Here is a 19,666-nt window from a genome sequence, read left to right on the forward strand (position 1 = left end):
ACCATTATCCCCCGAAGTCTCCTGATTGCTGATTGGAGCTACCCAATTAAACCTTATATACCAAAACCATTACAATGCAAGAAATGCTGGAGACTTGGTCACTCCCAGAAAACATGTAGACAAGAAACAGTATGCCCAAACTGTCACGAAGGTCATCTACAGAACGAAGACTGCAACCATCATAAGTTCTGTATAAATTGTCATAGTAGAGACCATAGCTCCACTGATAAGGATTGCCCTAAATCCAAGAAGAAACAAGACATTATCAGGATGGCTATCAAGATGAAAATTTCGTTTAATGAAGCTGAAGCAAGGCTGAACCAAAATACTTACCAGGACTGGACTTTCGACCCAGAGATCCATCAAGCTGAACACCCCATAAATTCACAACCCAGTAAGCAGCAAATTGAATCAACCCAAGAAATAGAAACACTCAAATCAAGGATCGAAACACTAGAAAACAAACAAAAGTCTACAGAAGAAGCACTAACGAAAATTGAGTTGAACATAGCCAAACTGGTCAAAATTGTGGAAAAAATAGCTTCCTTAGAAAATTCTATTCAAGAGGGCTCGAACAAATTACTCAACCAGCTAGACCAAAAATTTGCCATGCTGCTAAGCAACATAGCAACGAATAGACGTGCACCCTCAAGCAAAATTCCTAAATTGATGGGTAAAACAACCACCAGCAAACAGTATGAACCAGAAGTAACAACACCAGGACGATCATACCTGCCCTCTTCCCCTGAAATCGACATGGATGTAGACGGAATACTATCAGGAACATGGATAAACCAACGAACAATTGAAAATAATGAATAAGAAGTTAAAAATCTTACAATTCAATGCAAGGGGCCTTAAAAAGATAAAAAAAAACGAATTTCAAGCATACCTCTATCACATAAAACCTGATGTCATCCTCTTATCCGAAACGTGGTGGAAGGATAACTTCGTACCAACCATCCCAAATTTTAAGATGCACTTCTGTAATCGCCCATCAGGAAGAGGAGGAGGTGTAGCCTTACTGATACGTAAGGACTGGCAAACTACCCCGATCGCTATACCAACCCTCTCAAACTGTGAAGCAATTGGGGTTACCCTGACCATCTCGGCCTCAAGGAAAATTGAAATACAGTGCTGGTCCAGTTATAGAACCGCCTAGCTATGGAACCGGCTCGGTTATCGAACCGATTTTTCTTTGCCGTGTTTCAGCGCCACCGTTGGCCGTATAATGAACTATATCGATTTTCTATGGCGGGAATGAATGGGTTTTGCCTTTTAAAACATGAAAAAAAATATTACTCTAATGGTTTTTATCTTTTTAGGCAATGTTGTACATCGGTTCAATGACCCAACTAATAATAATAGGCGGTAAAGTTATTCATACCAAATACAATAGAAAAAATTAGTCATTTTGTTACTTTTCTCTGCGTCTGTGTTCTGGTGTCTGAAATGGGAAAGCCCGTGTTGGTAAATGTGCGTAGTAAGAACAAACCAAGAAAATGTTTATCTTTGGAAGACAAAATGAAAGTTATCGAACTTATTGAGGGGAAAAAATCTGAAAAGTATATTGCGTCTTTGTTTGGTGTTTCGAAATCACAGATACATCGAATAAGTGTAAACAAAGAAAACATTAAGGAATTTTCAAGCAGGAAAGTGTTTAAGCCGTCAAAACAACGGATGTCAAATGATTCGTGTTATCCCGAATTGGATGCTGCTGTTTTAAATTGGTTTAACGCCATGAGAAATCCTACTTCTAGATGCAAGCCACTCTCTCTCTCACGAGCTCACATTCAAGCTCGTGCATCCCATGAAGCCGAGAATAGAGGAATTTTGAATTTTAAAGCATCTGACGGGTGGTTTCGCAATTGGAGGAAGCGTTGCTCTATCGGGCCTAGTGTTCGTCTTTTTGGAGAGGCTGGAGACGTTAACCTCACTGAATTGGAACCTCTCATTAAGGTTTTTCCTTTAAATTTGAAATACTTTTATCCTAAATTACGTTAGTTGATTTTTTATAGGCGATTCGTGACAAATTGGTATGCTATAGAGCATCTCATGTCTTTAACATGGACGAAACGGGCTTGTTTTTTCGTGCTTTACCGACACGTACGTACGTAAGCAGTGAGGAAGGATGTCGAAAATCCATCAGGGGTACAAAGGCTCTTCGAGCAAAAGACAGACTTACGCTCGTTTTGTGCGTAAACGCGACAGGCTGTTGCAAAATTGACCCCCTTTTGGTTGGAAGTTCCAAACATCCCCACTGCTTTCGTGATCAACCTTCTCCAATCCCTTATGTATCGCAAAAGAATGCTTGGGTTGATCGTGATGTCTACAAGGGTTGGTGGAATAATGTATTTTTGCCTTCCGTACGCAAATTTACCAACGAGCCAGTTGCTCTTTTAATGGACAACTGCTCTGGGCACGACCCAACTTGCCTTGACCCAAACGGACAGGTCGAAATCATGTTTTTCCCGCCGAATTGCACCTCAGTTTATCAACCCCTTGATCAGGGAATAATTTCTGCCTTGAAGACTCTCTACAAAAAGGAAATGTTAACCAGATATATTGATGCGTACGAAAAATTTGACGAGCTTCAAGAATTAGCAAAAAAGGTACTTTACATACGACAATAACTATCAAATAAGCAAATAATATATACGATATATACAAATAACAATAAATAGCCTAAAATATCTAGATTAATATAAGAATAATAAATATCTGTGTTATCTAATATCATATATATATATACAAAGAAAAATCTACATCTATTATACATATTAAATAATAAACATTTCCTATTTTAATACTATAAATAGGCCAAGCAGGGAAGAAAAGGTCTCCAATTCGGTCTCTCGGCTAATGTTTTAGATGCTGGACAAATTGTTAAGAAGTGCTGGGAGTGCCTGGAGAGTACAACTATTTCTGCGTGTTTTATCCATTCTCGTTGTCTTCCGCACCTTCCAGATGAAATTGGTTTTGGTGAAGCACGCGATTACAGGACACAGCTACAGCGACGTACCATTACTGATATCTGCGACATTTTTTCGAACTTTTCAATTGAGCCATGCAATTTGAATAAGCTTGAGTCTCTGGGTCTAGGGGAGTTGACCGAAATAATCCATAAGGAGGGTGCATCATCAGGAGCTGGTTTGATTGAAAGATGGTTGCATCTTGAAGCTGACCCAGAAGTTGTTGCAGCTCAGGAAGTTGAATGTTTTAATGAAGTCAGTGACAATTTTGACCGGTCCATTTCGAATGAAGCGGAAGCGGAAGCGGAAGCTTCTTCGTTAATGAACGTAGAACCCCCTCCTTCACCCCCTAATCCAGTTTCAGTTAATAGCATTGCAAATTTATCAGACGAAACAATTAAAAGTATGTTATTAAAGTATTGTGTTGCTGCTATAGAAAAAAATATTGAAGATCCCGTGTTATTAGGATTAGCTCAGGGCATCAGATCCCATTTAACTAAGTGATATGATTTTGACTAAGTCTTTTCGTTAAATTTTATCTTTTTTAAATTACCTTTATGACTATAACTCTTTTTGTGTCGTTTTGTTTTGTTTTTTCCAATTTGTTAATCGAGTTTGTACAATAAACTGCCATTTTTTTTACTGGTGATGGGTCATCCTCTTTGTGGTAGAATCCTCTTCTTGGTAAAGAAGTTGAGGAATTGTTAAAACTTATTATGATAGCTTCCACTATTCATTCTTATCTTCTAGCACCATTTTCCATTCCAGTCCTTCTACCAACTCTTTTTTCTTTTTCCTTCTGGTATGACAACAGTTCTTCTAGTTCATCAAACCACTTCCTCTGTGGATGGTCCCCCACCAATGAAGATACACTAGTATCTTACCATTAATAGCCATAGACTATATTACACATATATTAAAAATCTTTTTAAGTTAGTCATAGCAGCGGTTCGAACACGGGACTCTAGATCCATAGCGACCAGCATTACCCCTCTGCTATGTGCCCTTACATTCTAAGACCGTCAAAGTTTGAGGGATGAAAGAACCGACGATAGGTGGCACTAAGATCGGGTGCTTGGTTATTGAACCATTCAGTTATAGAACCGCGCACAGGCCGGTTCTATAACTGGACCAGCACTGTATTTTCAATTTATTGTCCAAATGGAAACTCTACCATCTCTAGTCTCTTATCCTATCTGTCAAACAGGAAAAATGAATGCATTGTCGGTGGAGATTTTAATGGACATTCACCAAGATGGACCAAAGACAATACGTTCAATACGTTGGGCAGGGAAATTGGACAATTCCTAACAGGTGCAGATCAACTAATCTTAATCACTCCGAGAGGCCTAATTACTAGAATGGATCCAAGTACACGCAGGTGCAACACGCTAGACCTCCTAATAACCCATCCAAGCCTCGCCTATCATGCTAATTCCATGGTCGGACCCTTCTTAAGCAGTGACCACTTCCCAATCCTCACTGAATTGAACTCTACAGACCGCATCAACAAAGAAAAAATTCAACCCAGATGGACTCTGGTAGTTGACAAATGGCCGGAATGGAACAGGAAGATATCTGATTACCTCCGTAGAGAGCATATCCTGACAATAGCCAACCCAAAAGAGGCATTCAAAATCTTCTACACTGCTATCACACAAGCAAGTAAAGAAACTTTCCGCCTGAAATCAAATAGAAGTCAGACAAAGTACCCCCAAAGACCATGGTGGAATCCAGAGTGCTCAAAAAGAGTTGCATTATGCCGCAAAGCATGGAGAACTTGGACCAAATGGTTCACGCCTGAAAATAAATCAGACCTCAACAGAGCAATCACGGAAAAAAAGAAAATTATTCTGACCTCGAAAAGAAATGCATGGGATAAGTTCCTCGCCTCCATAAATATGAATAAAGATCCCAAGGCTACATGGAATTTCGTAAAGAAAATGTCCAATTTACCAGTGAAATCTCCCCAGTGCAACCATTTTATCCTACCAGACGGAACGGAAATCACCCAACCGCATCAAAAAGCCCAAATCCTAGCAGAAGTTTTCACAAAATATCAACGAACACCAACACCCTCTGACAACAACTCCAAAACCCACGTTAAACAGATGGAAAGAGAAATCAGGAAAGCCTCACAGGATTGCTGGATAGAAAGTTAAAATCAACCGATAACACTTACCGAAATACAGGAAGCCATAAACCAGCTGAAGAATACCACCATGGGAGACGACCTAGTCCACAACACTATGCTAAGGAACCTAGACAAAACAAACACCGAATTATTCCTTCATCTTTTAAACCTATCCTACAACACGTCATACATACCTAGACAATGAAAAAATTTCCACCATTATCCCTATTCCCAAACCAGGAAAAGTACCTTCGGACCCGGAAGCATACAGACCAATAGCCTTAACTTCCTGCGTTAGCAAGCTGATGGAGAAAATGATCAGGAAACGACTGGCATGGCACCTTGAAACTAATAAACTTCTACCAAGCAATCAAGCAGGATTCCGCCAAGGCCGTTCAACCCTAGACCAGATCCTGACCATGGAGGCTCTCATTAAACAAGGTTTCAACAAAGGCATTAATACCTATGCTGTCTTTCTAGACATTGCTGGAGCGTACGACTCGACTTGGCACCTCAGATTGCTTTTCAAACTTTCCCAGCTTAGTATTCGGGGCAAACTCCTTCTATGGATAAAACATTTCCTGGAAAAAAGAAAGATGAAAGTAACAATTGATGGAGGTAAATCTGACACCGCAAAACAAAGAATAGGAGTGCCCCAAGGATCAGTCCTGAGTCCCATTTCCTTCCTAGTGATGATGCACGATTTCCCATCAAGAAAACTGAACACTAACATCATCTTCGCAGACGACGTAGCTACCCTATGCAGAGCCCAGAACAATCACACTGCACTCCAGATCCTTCAACCCCACCTAAACGCAATAGGAAAGTGGGCCACGAAGTGGAGATTGAAATTCGCCGTCCCCAAATGTGCGTTAGTTGTCTTCTCAAGGCAGAGACATCCCCCAAAAAATCCAAAACTCGTTTTAAATAGCCAGATAATCAACATGACAAACGGATTCAAACACCTAGGAGTGATCTTCGATTCCAAACTAAGATGGGACGCCCAAGTGGACTATGTGTGCTCCAAGGTAGAAAAGAAAGGACTGGTGCTAAAATGCTTGAACCAGCAAAAGCTGCTGGCTGGAATCCACGCAAAATAAATTTCTACGCCTTATCCTGCAAGCCTTCCGCTCCACCCCCATCATACAATTACAGCTGGAACTCGGGATAGAACCACTCCTAGACAGACGTAAATACCTTGCAACAAGATATTTAGTAAGAGCTACAACAAACAACCACAATAACCCAGTTCAATCTTTACTAAATAACTTGGAAAATTCGATCCACACCGAGCCTGATCCTAATCAACGACTACCTTAACGAATGCCTTAATGATAGGGGAAGAATAGAGGCACACCTAATAGGACACTTACCTCCGCCATGGGAAATCAAGCACTTTCCATTCCAAAAACTGGCCATCAGCAAGAGGGAAGCCATCTTGAACCCTCCTAAAACAAGAGCACTCTTTGACAAATTTCTAGTTAACATGCCCAAGTACAGCATGGTATACTTCACTGACGGTTCCCATGACCATATACAAGATGTAGCTGGATATAGTGTATGGTGCCCAAAACGTCATCTGGCAGAATCCTGGAAACTGCCAGAAGCTCGCAGCTCTACAACGATGGAGCTATGTGCAATAGAAAGAACATTAGATATTATCAAAGAGTATGAAGCACAAGACAACGTACTAGTATGTGACTCTCTATCTGCCCTCCAATTGACTACAGGTTCAAAATCCACCAAAAGTGTTCTAATTAACAAGATCCTGCAAAAACAAGAAGATATAAGAAGCTCTAAGAAACAAATAATTAAACTGTGGATCCCCAGCCACGTAGGTATTGCAGGAAATGAAAGAGCTGACTCCCTAGCCAAACTTGGACACACATCCTCCCTTGTAAATGAGAACAACAATAACTCAGTAGAAGAAATCCTACAAGAAATTAAAAAAAACATCAACAAAGCCACACTTACCAATCTCACCTCTATACAAAGCTCTTCAAACAGGATAAATGCTATGCTGCGTACAGAAATGGGCCCCCTCCCCTGGCATCTGATATTTTCAACTCCAATCAACCGTAAACTTCATAGACTTCGCAGTGGGCATAACAAGTTGTCACCTATCATGTCTAAAATAGACGACACAATAGACTCCCAATGCCGAACATGCCACATCTCTCTTACTTCCGAACACATCATTATCCACTGCCCAAACTTCCAACCTGAAAGAGACAAACTGAAACAAATAATGCAAAAATTGAATACTGATTTCTCTCTACCTACTGTACTCGGCATTAACTCATCTATTCCCATTTCCAACCAATATGTTATACAAAAAGCACTTGTGAAATTCCTTGGAGAAACTAATATTCTCAGCCAACTGTAAACAGAAACGCCGAGGAAACGCGACTGTGACCCAACAAAACGCACATGAAAACTCCCGGAAATATAACAGTGACACCTAACGGCGCAAAAGGAGTCTAAAGAGACTCCAAAACTGGCTGCAAAAACAGCCGGGTGCCTAAAACTTGAAACTTGAAACTTGAAGTATTTTTGATCCTGTTTACATGTAGAAGTATAAACTAATAATATAACAGTATATTCACAGTGAATACAAGTATATTTGATTCTGTTTACATGTAGAAGTATAAACTAATAATATAACAGTGTATTCACATTGAATACAAGTATATTTGATCCTGTTTACATATAGAAATAAAAACTCATGGTAGGATAGTGTATTCACATTGAATACAAGTATATCTGATCCTGTTAACATATAGAAGTTGAAACTAATGGTATCACATTGTATTCACGTTAAATACAAGTATATTTGATCCTGTTTACATGTAGAAGTATAAACTCATAATATATATCAGTGTATTCACATTGAATACAAGTATATTTGATTCTGTTTACATGTAGAAGTATAAACTCATAATATAACAGTGTATTCACATTGAATACAAGTATATTTGAATCTGTTTACATGTAGAAGTATAAACTCATGGTATCACAGTGTATTTACATTGAATACAAGTAAATTCGATCCTGTTTACATATAGAAGTAAAAACTCATGGTATCACAGTGTATTCACATTGAATACAAGTACATTCGATCCTGTTTACATATAGAAAATAAAACTTATGGTATCACAGTTTATTCACATTGAATACAAGTATATTCGATCCTGTTTACATATAGAAGTAAAAACTCATGGTATCACAGTGTATTCACATTGAATACAAGTATATTTGATTCTGTTTACATGTAGAAGTATAAACTCATAATATAAGAGTGTATTCACATTGAATACAAGTATATTTGAATCTGTTTACATGTAGAAGTATAAACTCATAATATAACAGTGTATTCACATTGAATAAAAGTATATTTGATGCTGTTCACATATAGAAGTAAAAACACGTGGTATCACAGTGTATTCACATTGAATAAAAGTATATTTGATCCTGTTCACATATAGAAGTTAAAACTCATGGTATCACAGTGTATTCACATTGAATACAAGTATATTTGATTCTGTTTACATGTAGAAGTATACACTCATAATATAACAGTGTATTCACATTGAATACAAGTGTATTTGATGCTGTTTACATATAGAAGTAAAAACTCATGGTATAATAGTGTATTCACATTAAATACAAGTATATTTGAGTGAGTGTGAATACACTGTTATAGCATGAGTTTTTACTTCTATATGTAAACAGCATCAAATTTACTTGTATTCAATGTGAATACACTGTTATACCATTAGTTTTTACTTCAATATGTAAACAGCATCAAATATACTTGTAATTAATGTGAATACACTGTTATACCATGAGTATCTACTTCTATATGTAAACAGGATCAAATATTATTGTATTCAATGTGAATACACTCTTATAGCATGAGTTTTTACTTCTATATGTAAACAGCATCAAATATACTTGTATTCAATGTGAATTCACTGTTATACCATGAGTTTTTACTTCTATATGTATACTGCATCAAATATACTTGTATTCAATGTGAATACACTGTAATACCATGAGTTTTTACTTCTATATGTAAACAGCATCAAATATACTTGTATTCAATGTGAATACACTGTTATACCATGAGTTTTTACTTGTATATGTAAACAGCATCAAATAAACTTGTATTCAATGTGAATACACTGTTATACCATGAGTTTTTACTTCTATATGGAAACAGCATCAAATATACTTGTATTCGATATGAATACACTGTTATACCATGAATTTCTACTTCTATATGTAAACAGGATCAAATATACTTGTATTGAATGTAAATACACTGTTATACCATGAGTTTTTACTACTATATGTAAACTGCATGGAATATACTTGTATTCAATGTAAATACACTGTTATACCATGAGTTTTTACTTCTTTATGTAAACTGCATGGAATATACTTGTATTCAATGTGAGTACACTGTTATACCATGAGTTTTTACTTCTATATGTAAACAGCATCAAATATACTTGTATTCGATATGAATACACTGTTATACCATGAATTTCTACTTCTATATGTAAACAGGATCAAATATACTTGTATTGAATGTAAATACACTGTTATACCATGAGTTTTTACTACTATATGTAAACTGCATGGAATATACTTGTATTCAATGTCAATACACTGTTATACCATGAGTTTTTACTTCTATATGTAAACTGCATGGAATATACTTGTATACAATGTGAATACACTGTTATACCATTAGTTTTAACTTCTATATTTATACTGCATCAAATATACTTGAATCCAATGTGAATACACTGTTATATCATGAGTTTTTACTTCTATATGTAAACTGCATGGAATATACTTGTATTCAATGTGAATACACTGTTATACCACGAGTTTCTACTTCTATATGTAAACTGCATGGAATATACTTGTATTCAATGTGAATACACTGTTATACCATGAGTTTTTACTTCTATATGTATACTGCATCAAATATACTTGTATTCAATGTGAATACACTGTTATACCATGAGTTTTTACTTCTATATGTATACTGCATCAAATATACTTGTATTTAATGTGAATACACTCTTATACCATGAGTTTTTACTTCTATATGTAAACAGCATCAAATACACTTGTATTCAATGTGAATACACTGTTATACCATGAGTTTTTACTTCTATATTTATACTGCATCAAATATACTTGTATTCAATGTGAATACACTCTTATAGCATGAGGTTTTACTTCTATATGTATATATGTAAACAGCATCAAATATACTTGTATTCAATGTGAATACACTGTTATACCATGAGTTTTTACTTCTATATGTATACTGCATCAAATATACTTGTATTCAATGTGAATACACTGTAATACCATGAGTTTTTACTTCTATATTTAAACAACATCAAATATACTTGTATTCAATGTTAATACACTGTTATACCATGAGTTTCTACTTCAATATGTAAACAGGACCAAATATACTTGTATTCAATGTGAATACACTGTTATACCATTGTTGCGGATTGGCCGCAAGGAGTAGCGGATCGACCGTCAGAGGGACACCACCGAGTTCGTCTGTCTCCCAAGCCAGGGAGGTTAGTCGAGTCGAGAGGTGTGATCCTGGTTACAGCAATTAAGAGAGTGCCCTGTTCATCCACTGGCTACCTCTCGCGAAGAATCCCCCTTTCATCTGTAAAGCATCCTCCCTCTCGGGTGGATGACTTTACGGATTAAGACAAATATATTACCACGGAACTCGGAGACGTTTCCCCACAATGATGACAGTGTATTATTAGACTAGGCCATAAGAATTACACGGGAAAGGACATACAATATGACAAGAAAGGGAATAACGAGCCAAACCATAACGACCAATAGAATAAGGGCAATTTGGAAGCTTACCGATGTAGCGCGAGCGTTACGGGAGCGCACGTTGGTAAAACGATACGAAGTGGCTCGGCGTAGCGAGAGCGGGACACGGTGGAAAACAGACACGAGATGGAGACGATTGGAAATACAATTCAGAGAGGCACTTACGGAAACAGGTAGTCGGAGAAACACTTGTAAGAGAAAACACTAAGGCAAGTTAGGTGTCGAACTAGTGTTGTTGAAGGCAACTGAACATTTAGCGAGCTGCTAGCTGTCTGATCTTTCTTAGATTTTGAGTTCACCAAGAAACCTCGCATCTCGTCAAAGTGGCGTGATGCTGTTGACGTGTCGCTATGTCGCGCGTGCAGCCAATCAGAAGGTGTTTGTTTAATGGCTTGATTGGCGTCGCGCGTGCGACCAATCAAACGGATGTTTATTTAATGGCGTGATATGCGTCGCACGTGTGACCAATCACGGAAGTTTGTTTAGTGGCGTGATAATGCGTCGCACGTGTGAGTCAGACAGCAGGTGTTCAATTAGGTCAACGCTAAGATGTCTATGACAAATGGTTACTATGCGGATTACAATATTCGAATAATATGCAAAAGAAGAGTAAATGCAAGAGAGTAAAATGTAGACATAATTATATACCAAGGGAGAGTAAACATAATATTATAAGAATGCGGGTGTCATAATTAAATGTATTTGTAGGCCTTCGTTACATCGCTCCGGGCGGCGTAAGATTACGTCCCGTAATCAGACTTCATGTTCGTGATAAGAAGTTTTAACTTCTTTAATCGGAGGACAGCAAATACCGAAGAGGCCAAGACAGCAACAAATGCGTAAGACGATGAGGACAAGGATGAAGATGACGGTGACGACCAAGGAGATTATGATGACCTCCCACCAGCTGGTATATCTCTCGACTCCTGCTGCTGTCAGTAGAACATCAGCTGCATGAGGACGATGATTCGATGGGAAATCAGCAGGTGATTGTTCATTCATGGCGGCTACGATGTCAGCTACAACGTTCATGTGGTTGAGTAAATTATCGTTATAAGCTGGATTGCTGCGATGGTCATAGTCGAAGGCTTTCACGTCTTCGTATCGGAAGGAATGAGCCAGTGTACGCTCCGGCAGTACAATATTCGGGTCGATCCTTTTCCAAGTGTTGTTGCGGAAGGCGTAAGGTTTAACGTTGAAATTGACGAAACCATTCGTCCAATAGCATGGGGAAAATTTCACTAATTCCCAGCCATCGAGATTAATGGTATAGTTGTTAAATTTCGGCTGTGGTCCGCATGACGTAATTACAGTTTCGAATGTGACGTTCACTGAGTTACACTTAACCACAACAGCAGTTTGTCCGAAAGCTTGTAATTTCGTGCACTGTGGTAATTTTAAATGTGAAGCGGCAAGCCAACCGTTGTACTGAGCGGCTGCAATTGCTCTTTCATGTTTTTGCTTTCCGGGCATCACATTCTAACCTTTGAATCATACGCACTAATTCATTTTCACGATCGGTAACACGGTCTTGAGTATATTGTTTATTTGCCGCTTGTCTAAATCGTCAGCGCTAGATGGCGCGGGAGTCTCTACGGTGATTGGCAGAAATTTTTCCATGATGGCCGCCGTTACCAGGGACAATTTTGATTGGCCGACGATGTTAAAGACTGTAGTACGGTTGGAGCAGTGCTGTTGAGTTGGAACGCAAGGTGGCTGAGGAGTTAAATGGAAATCCAGTTGGCGGCGATCATCCAAAAGACGAAAACATTTTTCATCTCTCAATTACAGATTTTGCGGAAGCTTTGCCGATAGGTGTCGAAAAATCTTCATCTTCCATTTGTTGATAAAGTTGAACTTGTTCGAGCACACAATTCAGAATTTCCGAATCGATTGTTTGTAACCAGTATCCGACAATTTCCGGATCACGTCCAAAAACATATTTGTTGTCCGATAAAGTCATATGATGTTCACCACACCTTTTATTGTTCATCATGTCGTAGCACTCGGTTGGCGTCGTATCAATAGAAATTTTGTCCGGCACGATCACTAATTGGCCGAAAAAGGTCTTTGTAATACGGCGAATGTTTATCCACTGCGCGCAAATAAAACCGGGAAGTTTTACCGCGGCACGTTCATCACTGTAAACGGTGTATTTCACTTGCACGGTATCGGTATTGTTTGTTTCCGGTTTGCAGTTTGAATCGGAAAATTGAATAATTCCCATATTCTTCGGTTCAGAACAATCGCACACAGTTGTCTCAAATGCCTGCGGGTGTAACCCGTAAAAGCATAGCAGCAGTAGGAATGGTAACGAGGACATTTCGATGTAAAAATATATGGTAAATGACATAACAAAAAAAAATGAACAGTATACTGGCCAACTTAGTCTAAGTCATCATGTGGGTTTACTAAGCTAAGATAATCAAATATGAAAAAGAAATAATGGAAGTAAACGTCAAAGTAAAAGAGAGAAAACAACAAGAAAAAAAAAAATTCTGACGGCTTTTGAAAGGTCAACGATTTCCCGTCGGCTTTTCATCGGCTATGCCACGGCAAAATAATAGAAAAAAATAGGGGGTGTCGTAATATAACAGTTTTTTATGGTAGAAGGACACAATATTTTTTGAATAAATTTATATCGTTAGAAAGAGGGGAAAGTGAGCTTAATTATCAAAAAGAAAGAATAGAAAAATATTGAATCATGTGGAAATGCTGACGAGAAAGAAACGTTTCAAAGTTTTACGGCGGAAAATTTTTTCTGCCGCGGAAGGTCACGCGCATATCTCGTTTTTTTTCTAAGTCCAATGCAGGGGAAAAGTACAAATGGGGGGAAGAAGCGGAGGGGAATAAAAATGGAATAGGGGGAGTAGAGAAAGTAGCCTTCGGCAAAAAAAAGAACTTAGAATATTTTCAATATTGCTGCGGCGGGGAAGCTGCAGTAGGGAAACGAAAGGGAAAGTGAAAAACTTAGCTTATGTTGGGGTGTGTAAGAATGGAATGCGCTAGCGGTGGCGCTGTTATATGTGTAGTGTATATGGGAAAAAGTCTTTTCAGAGATAGCAAAGCTATAGAAAATCATAAAAGGAAAGTGATATATAGTGGGACTTAGAAAAATTTCAACTGTTTCGTTCGTCTACGAATTTCTTAGAGAAATGGGAGTTGTTAAATTGAAATGGCATACATTACTGTCAAAATTTTACTTATTATTTTTTCTTTACTTCACTTTTTACCATTTCCAATGTTGTATTGCTACTGGGTAATTGTAACAGATGGACTTCTAATAAATTCTACTATTTCTTTCAAGTTTTTTTTTTCGATAAATGTCTGCTACTTCTATCGTACAGAGTGAAATATGGGAAGTTTTGCAATTTATGGGCCTACTCAGAGAGGGAACAACTCAAATGCAAATATTTCAAAAGAACACAGAGGCAAGAAGAAATAACAAATTATTTTATACTTGTTGGACACGAAGGTTGTTTTATGGTATCGTAACATAGTCTAGAGAAATATATTTCTTTTTTTTTTCCTCTATTTTCTTTGTCTTTTTTTTTCTTTTTTTTTTTGAGAGAGAACGCATGAAATTTTGTGTTTGTTTGTTTGTTTGTTTTTTTTTTTCAAGAATTTATTGTTCTCATTTGTCTTTGTTTGTTTGTTGGTTTTTTTTTTTTTTTCGTTTGTTTCTTTTTTTTCTTTGGTATACCTTTCATTTGTTTTATTTTATTTATTTTTTTTTCTTTTACTACTAATGGAGAGACTTACTTCTCTCTCTCTCTTCTTATGTTTTATTTATTATATTTTTTCGAGATGTCATAAAACAACCAATGTATTTCTACTTAAAAACTACAAAGGGTACAACAAAAAAAAAAAGAAAATCACGACGGCGACGTCATTGTGGAGGCCGACGGGTGGTGGCTCGCGGCGACCCGTCTTCTTGTAGTGCTGCTCGGCGCCATCGTCGGATCAGCAGGTCGATCCTTCTGTGCCGCCAATGCAGGAACTCCCGAGAATCGGTGCTGGGAGCCGGTGAATCGCGGTCGATGTCTGGATGATGTTGAGGTTCGCTCGTTGGTGTGGCAGGAGTTGGTGCTGGCATCCCAGCTCTTGCCCCGGGGATGGTGATTACGAGGATGTCTCGTCCGCTTCCGTCCAATAAAGTCATTCGACCATTCCATCAGTAAAGCGAATTGGTTTTCTTCGATTTCTTTGCGGGCGTCATCCGATAGCATTTTGGTGTTCCGGCTTTTCTACTGACAAATCGTCCTTGGACTCTGTTGGTGGATTTTCGGACTCGTTAGTGTCGCGTGTGGAGTTGTCATCGGAAATTGGAGTGGAATGACGCTGACTTGTAGCATCGGCGCATATTTCAGCGGATGGCAACTGATTTTCTGTATTTTGATGAGATGAAACGGCGACGTTCTCTTGGCTTAACTTTCGCTGATCAATTTCTTGAGTCGGAAAATTAGTGTCAAATGGGAGGGCGTCACTGTCAAAGGTATCGTCTGGACTGTCACTGTCGGGTCCGATTTCATTTTCGAAGATATCGGTAGTCTGAGTCGCAATCGATTTGCGGAATCGATTTTCAAAATCCAATGAGTTTTCAATGGATGGACAATCTTCAGTCTTCCAAAGCATTGTTTCGTACAAAGGTTTCAAACGATTGACGTGGGTACGTTGGCATACATAGGAATTATCGGCTATATCTACTGTATTATTGGTATGTACTTTTACAACTCTATAAGGGCCTTTATATTTCGAAGTGAATTTCCTACTGTCACCTTCTTTAACTACACGAATATCTAATAAAACTCTATCTCCTACGACATATTTTCTTTCTTTCGCACGTTTATTATATTGTTCACGCTGACGATTCCGTGCTTTCTCGCTTTCTTCACGGACTCGCTGAAAGCTATAGCGTAATCGATCAGCTAAATTTCCTACATAGTCGGATACAGATTTAAAAGTTTGAGGGGAAGCGTCTAAAAATTCATTAATGGGAAGATTAGGGTCTCTACCGTGAACTAAATAATAAGGGGTTTCAAGTGTCGAAGAGTGAACTGAACTACGATAAGCGAATAAAACATCGTCTAACATATTTTCCCAATTTGAATGTTCTCCGTCTTTCAATTCTTTTCTTAACATCGCGGTTAGTGTCCGATTAAACCTTTCTGTCTCGCCATTATAGCGGGATTGTAGGCCTTTTCAATCTTTAATTTTTAATTTTTTTAAAAAAAAAAAAAAAAAACTAGCGGGATTGTAGGCCGTTGTCAACCTTTGTTAAATTTAAAATTTAAAAAAAAAAAAAAAAAAAAAGGTGAAATTCGTTCCACGATCTGAAATAATGGCTTTAGGCATACCATGTCTTACAATTATTGTTTTATATACACATTCTGCCGTGGTTTGGGCAGTTTGGTCTTTTAGAGCAACTGCTTCCACCCAATAATCAGTTCCACAACTAAAATAATCTATAATTACCATTAGGTTAGGGGAGCAATAGGGCCTAAAAATCCATGCCTATTACTTGGAAAGGGGCTTTAGCAATTTCATGGGGGTGCAAAAGTTATAACTATTTCCAAAAAGTGGGCTAAAATATCCATGTTTCTTAAAGGCTTACAATGTTTCCAAAATATTATTCTTTATATGTAGGCCAATAATAAAGCTATTTGACTTTCAACCCATACGTTTTGTGCGGAGCTAAATGTCCCTGTAATTCTTTTAACACTAAATGGCGGAGCGATAAGGGTAACACTACTTGACAATTAATTTCGTTACGCTTACTATTTTTGGAAGGCACTTCGTGGCGATAAAGTGTACCTTCTCTAATTTCAAAATATTCGATTTCTTTAGCCCATTCGGGTTTAGATTGGCTATTTTCCTCATTGAGCTCTCCTTTCTCTAAATAATTTCTAATGGCTACACAAAGGTCGTCTTCTAGCTGTTTTTCACAAATTAACTTAATATTATTTGGTACCGGCTGAATACTAGCTACTTTCAATCGTGATAAACAATCAGCATTTTGATGAATACGTCCAGGCCTATACTTTAATTCATAATTTGTAGCAGCTAATAGTATAGCCCATCTACCTAACCTACCGTTATTATCTTTCTGATTTTTCAGCCATTGCAAAGGACGATGGTCACTAATAATTTCAAAGGGTTTATCCAAGAGATAATGTCGGAAATGTTTAATTGCATCAATTACGGCTAATGCTTCTTTTTCAGTTGTACTGTATTTCATTTCGGCCTTGGTCAATTGTCTACTAGAGTAGGCTATTGGATGTTCTTGCCCATGCTGCATTTGAGACAGCACGGCTCCTATTCCATAATCGCATGCGTCACTAAAAAGCAAAAATTTTTCGTTAAAATTTGGATAAGCGAGGACTGGGGGAGTTACCAGAGAAGTGCGTAATTTCTCAAAGGCAACCTGTTCCTCCGTTCCCCAGGCAAAAGGTTTTCTACTTAGATCTTTATGCGTTAATCGAGTTAACGGCTTAGCTATTGAACCGAAATTTTTAATAAATCTTCTATAATATCCAGCAAGCCCAAGAAATGATCTCACTTCGTCAACAGAAGTTGGCGTTTTGTAATTCCCTATCTTATCAATTTTAGCAGGATCGGGTTTAATACCGTCCGTTGAAATGACATGACCTAAATAATTTACTGAACGTTTAATAAACTGACATTTGTTAAGTTTTAATTTTAAATTTGCTTCTTTTAATAGGGTAAAAATTTCTCTGATATCTCGTAAGTGATTTTCAAAAGTGTCTGAAAAAATTATGACATCATCCAAATATACTAATGCTTTACTTCCTAAGACGTCTCTTAGTACATAATTCATTAATCGTTGAAAAGTGGCTGGTGCATTACACAAACCGAATGCCATTCTTTTAAATTCGTAAAGATTATTTTCTACAACAAAAGCGGTTTTTTCAATATCTGGATCATGAACTTGAATTTGCCAATAGCCGGAAGCTAAATCGAGAGTTGTGAAGAATTTTTTTCCATATAATTTATCTAAAGTTTCGTCAATTCTTGGCATGGGAAAAGAATCTTTCTTTGTAATATCATTTAATTTCCTATAATCGACGCAAAATCTTATTTCTCCATTCTTTTTCTCTACTAATACCACGGGTGAAGCCCATGGAGACTGCGAATATCGAATTACGTTTGCTTGGAGCATTTCTTGCACTTTGTCTTCTAATAATTTCCTTTGGTTATTTGTTACTCTATATGGGCGTTGTCGAATGGGGCCTCGTCCTTGGGTATCAATTGTGTGTTTAATAAGGTTAGTATTCCCTAGTTCGGAATCTTTTGAAGCAAACAAGTCGTGGAAGTCATTTAGTAATTTAGAGAGCGGTGCTTGAAATTCAGTGTCGACTTCTGAAATTTCAATAGGCTCAGTTATTTCGTTAGGCTTAGCTTCTCGTTGATCTAAAGCTATTTTTCCGATGACATGATGAATAATTTCAATTACGCCTAATTTGGTGTTTCTTGGGATTTTGACTTGGTTTAACGAATGGTTTTCAACTATAATATTATACGTTCCATCTCCCGATACTTTTCCGATAAATTCTTCAATATAAACTCCTGCCGGCAAATTTCCTACTGGTGTAAATATAAATGCGGTGTTAGGGGAAACATACGGAAATGAACCCTTTAGCTGGCCTACAATTACGAGCGACGTCTGACGAGATAGCGTCGTCTTTTTGACCGTCGTAACTGCCATTTCCGGTACCCTAAAAACAGAAGATGAGCCTTGCACATCTCTAGCTAGATAAATTTTCTTCGTTTCTCCATCAAGCTTAAATGCGTGTTTCTGAATTGCGTCCCATCCAAGGATACAATCTTCAGAAATCCCATTTGTAATGACAAATTCTTGTTGTAAAATTGACTCTCCGTATCCAACGGGCAAAGTCACTTTTCCCAACGTATGTAACTTTTTCTCCCCTACGTCATATAAATCGAAATCAAGCTGATTGCAGATCACCTGACCTCTAGGGGGCAACTTTTTTAATAATCTCTCGTGAATAATACTTTTAGACGCGCCTGTATCAAATAATGCTTGTAACGGGACCTGGAAAATTTTTAATGGAATTCTTGGAGTTGATTCATTCGTAATGGTTGTTAATTTCGCGACTTGTCGGGATTTAAAATTAGGCTCTTCATCAACTGACCCGAAGCTACAGTTGATCCTTACTGGTTTCCCTGGTTTTGCGGGGAACCTGGTATGTTAGGCCTATTGGTGCTTCTGAACTTAGGGCAATTATTAGATTTATGGCCTATGTCCCGGCAAGAATAACATATAGGCGGCTGAGCTTGTTCTAGTCCTTGACGTTGATAACGGCGACAATCTGCCTGAATATGACCGCGATAGCCACAAAAATTGCAAATTATCGACAGCTGTGTAGGCTTATTGTTGGTGTCGTTAGATGATCTCGGAAACGATGGTGTAGCGTTTGTAGGCCTATTCTGTGTGTTTGAGAATTGTCGATTGCCACTATTGTTAGGGAAGCGCGGTGGAGGTGGTCTACCATTACTATACTGGTTAACAGTAGGCGTTTGAAAAGAAACTTGCTTCCTGTATGCTGCGTTTGCCGGATAAGAGACGTCGTTTTTATTTAGTTGAAGTTTTTTCACGGTTTGCATAAGCTCATTAAGTACATCTTTA

The 19,666-nt window shown here is 37.9% G+C and overlaps 1 protein-coding gene and 1 long non-coding RNA gene across 2 annotated transcripts; one reads left to right on the forward strand and one right to left on the reverse strand.

Annotated features, from left to right (window-relative positions):
• The first annotated feature begins 1,732 nt into the window (after nucleotides 1-1,732).
• On the forward strand, nucleotides 1,733-3,619 carry LOC116935929 (tigger transposable element-derived protein 6-like). The gene is made up of 3 exons (XM_032943130.2): nucleotides 1,733-1,959; nucleotides 2,019-2,612; nucleotides 2,820-3,619. Exons 1-3 carry the CDS (start codon nucleotides 1,741-1,743, stop codon nucleotides 3,474-3,476), a joined length of 1,470 nt encoding a protein of 489 aa, XP_032799021.2. The 5' UTR covers nucleotides 1,733-1,740; the 3' UTR covers nucleotides 3,477-3,619.
• Nucleotides 3,620-5,603: 1,984 nt separating this feature from the next.
• Nucleotides 5,604-6,723, reverse strand: LOC123467197. The gene is made up of 3 exons (XR_006641663.1): nucleotides 6,617-6,723; nucleotides 6,480-6,554; nucleotides 5,604-5,687 (listed from the first exon to the last, which is right to left on the reverse strand). It is a non-coding gene; the product is annotated as an uncharacterized LOC123467197 (long non-coding RNA).
• Between the last annotated feature and the right edge of the window lie 12,943 nt (nucleotides 6,724-19,666).

Source organism: Daphnia magna, unplaced genomic scaffold (genome assembly GCF_020631705.1).
Source record: "Daphnia magna isolate NIES unplaced genomic scaffold, ASM2063170v1.1 Dm_contigs160, whole genome shotgun sequence".
Classification (NCBI taxonomy): domain Eukaryota; kingdom Metazoa; phylum Arthropoda; class Branchiopoda; order Diplostraca; family Daphniidae; genus Daphnia; species Daphnia magna.

Excerpts from the sequence above, each read along its gene's own strand:
- LOC116935929 (XM_032943130.2), top strand. The coding sequence starts at position 1,741 with ATGAGAAATCCTACTTCTAGATGCAAGCCACTCTCTCTCTCACGAGCT. Across the intron at positions 1,960-2,018 it reads AATTGGAACCTCTCATTAAG|GCGATTCGTGACAAATTGGT; the intron begins GTTTTTCCTTTA and ends GATTTTTTATAG. Across the intron at positions 2,613-2,819 it reads TTCAAGAATTAGCAAAAAAG|GCCAAGCAGGGAAGAAAAGG; the intron begins GTACTTTACATA and ends TACTATAAATAG.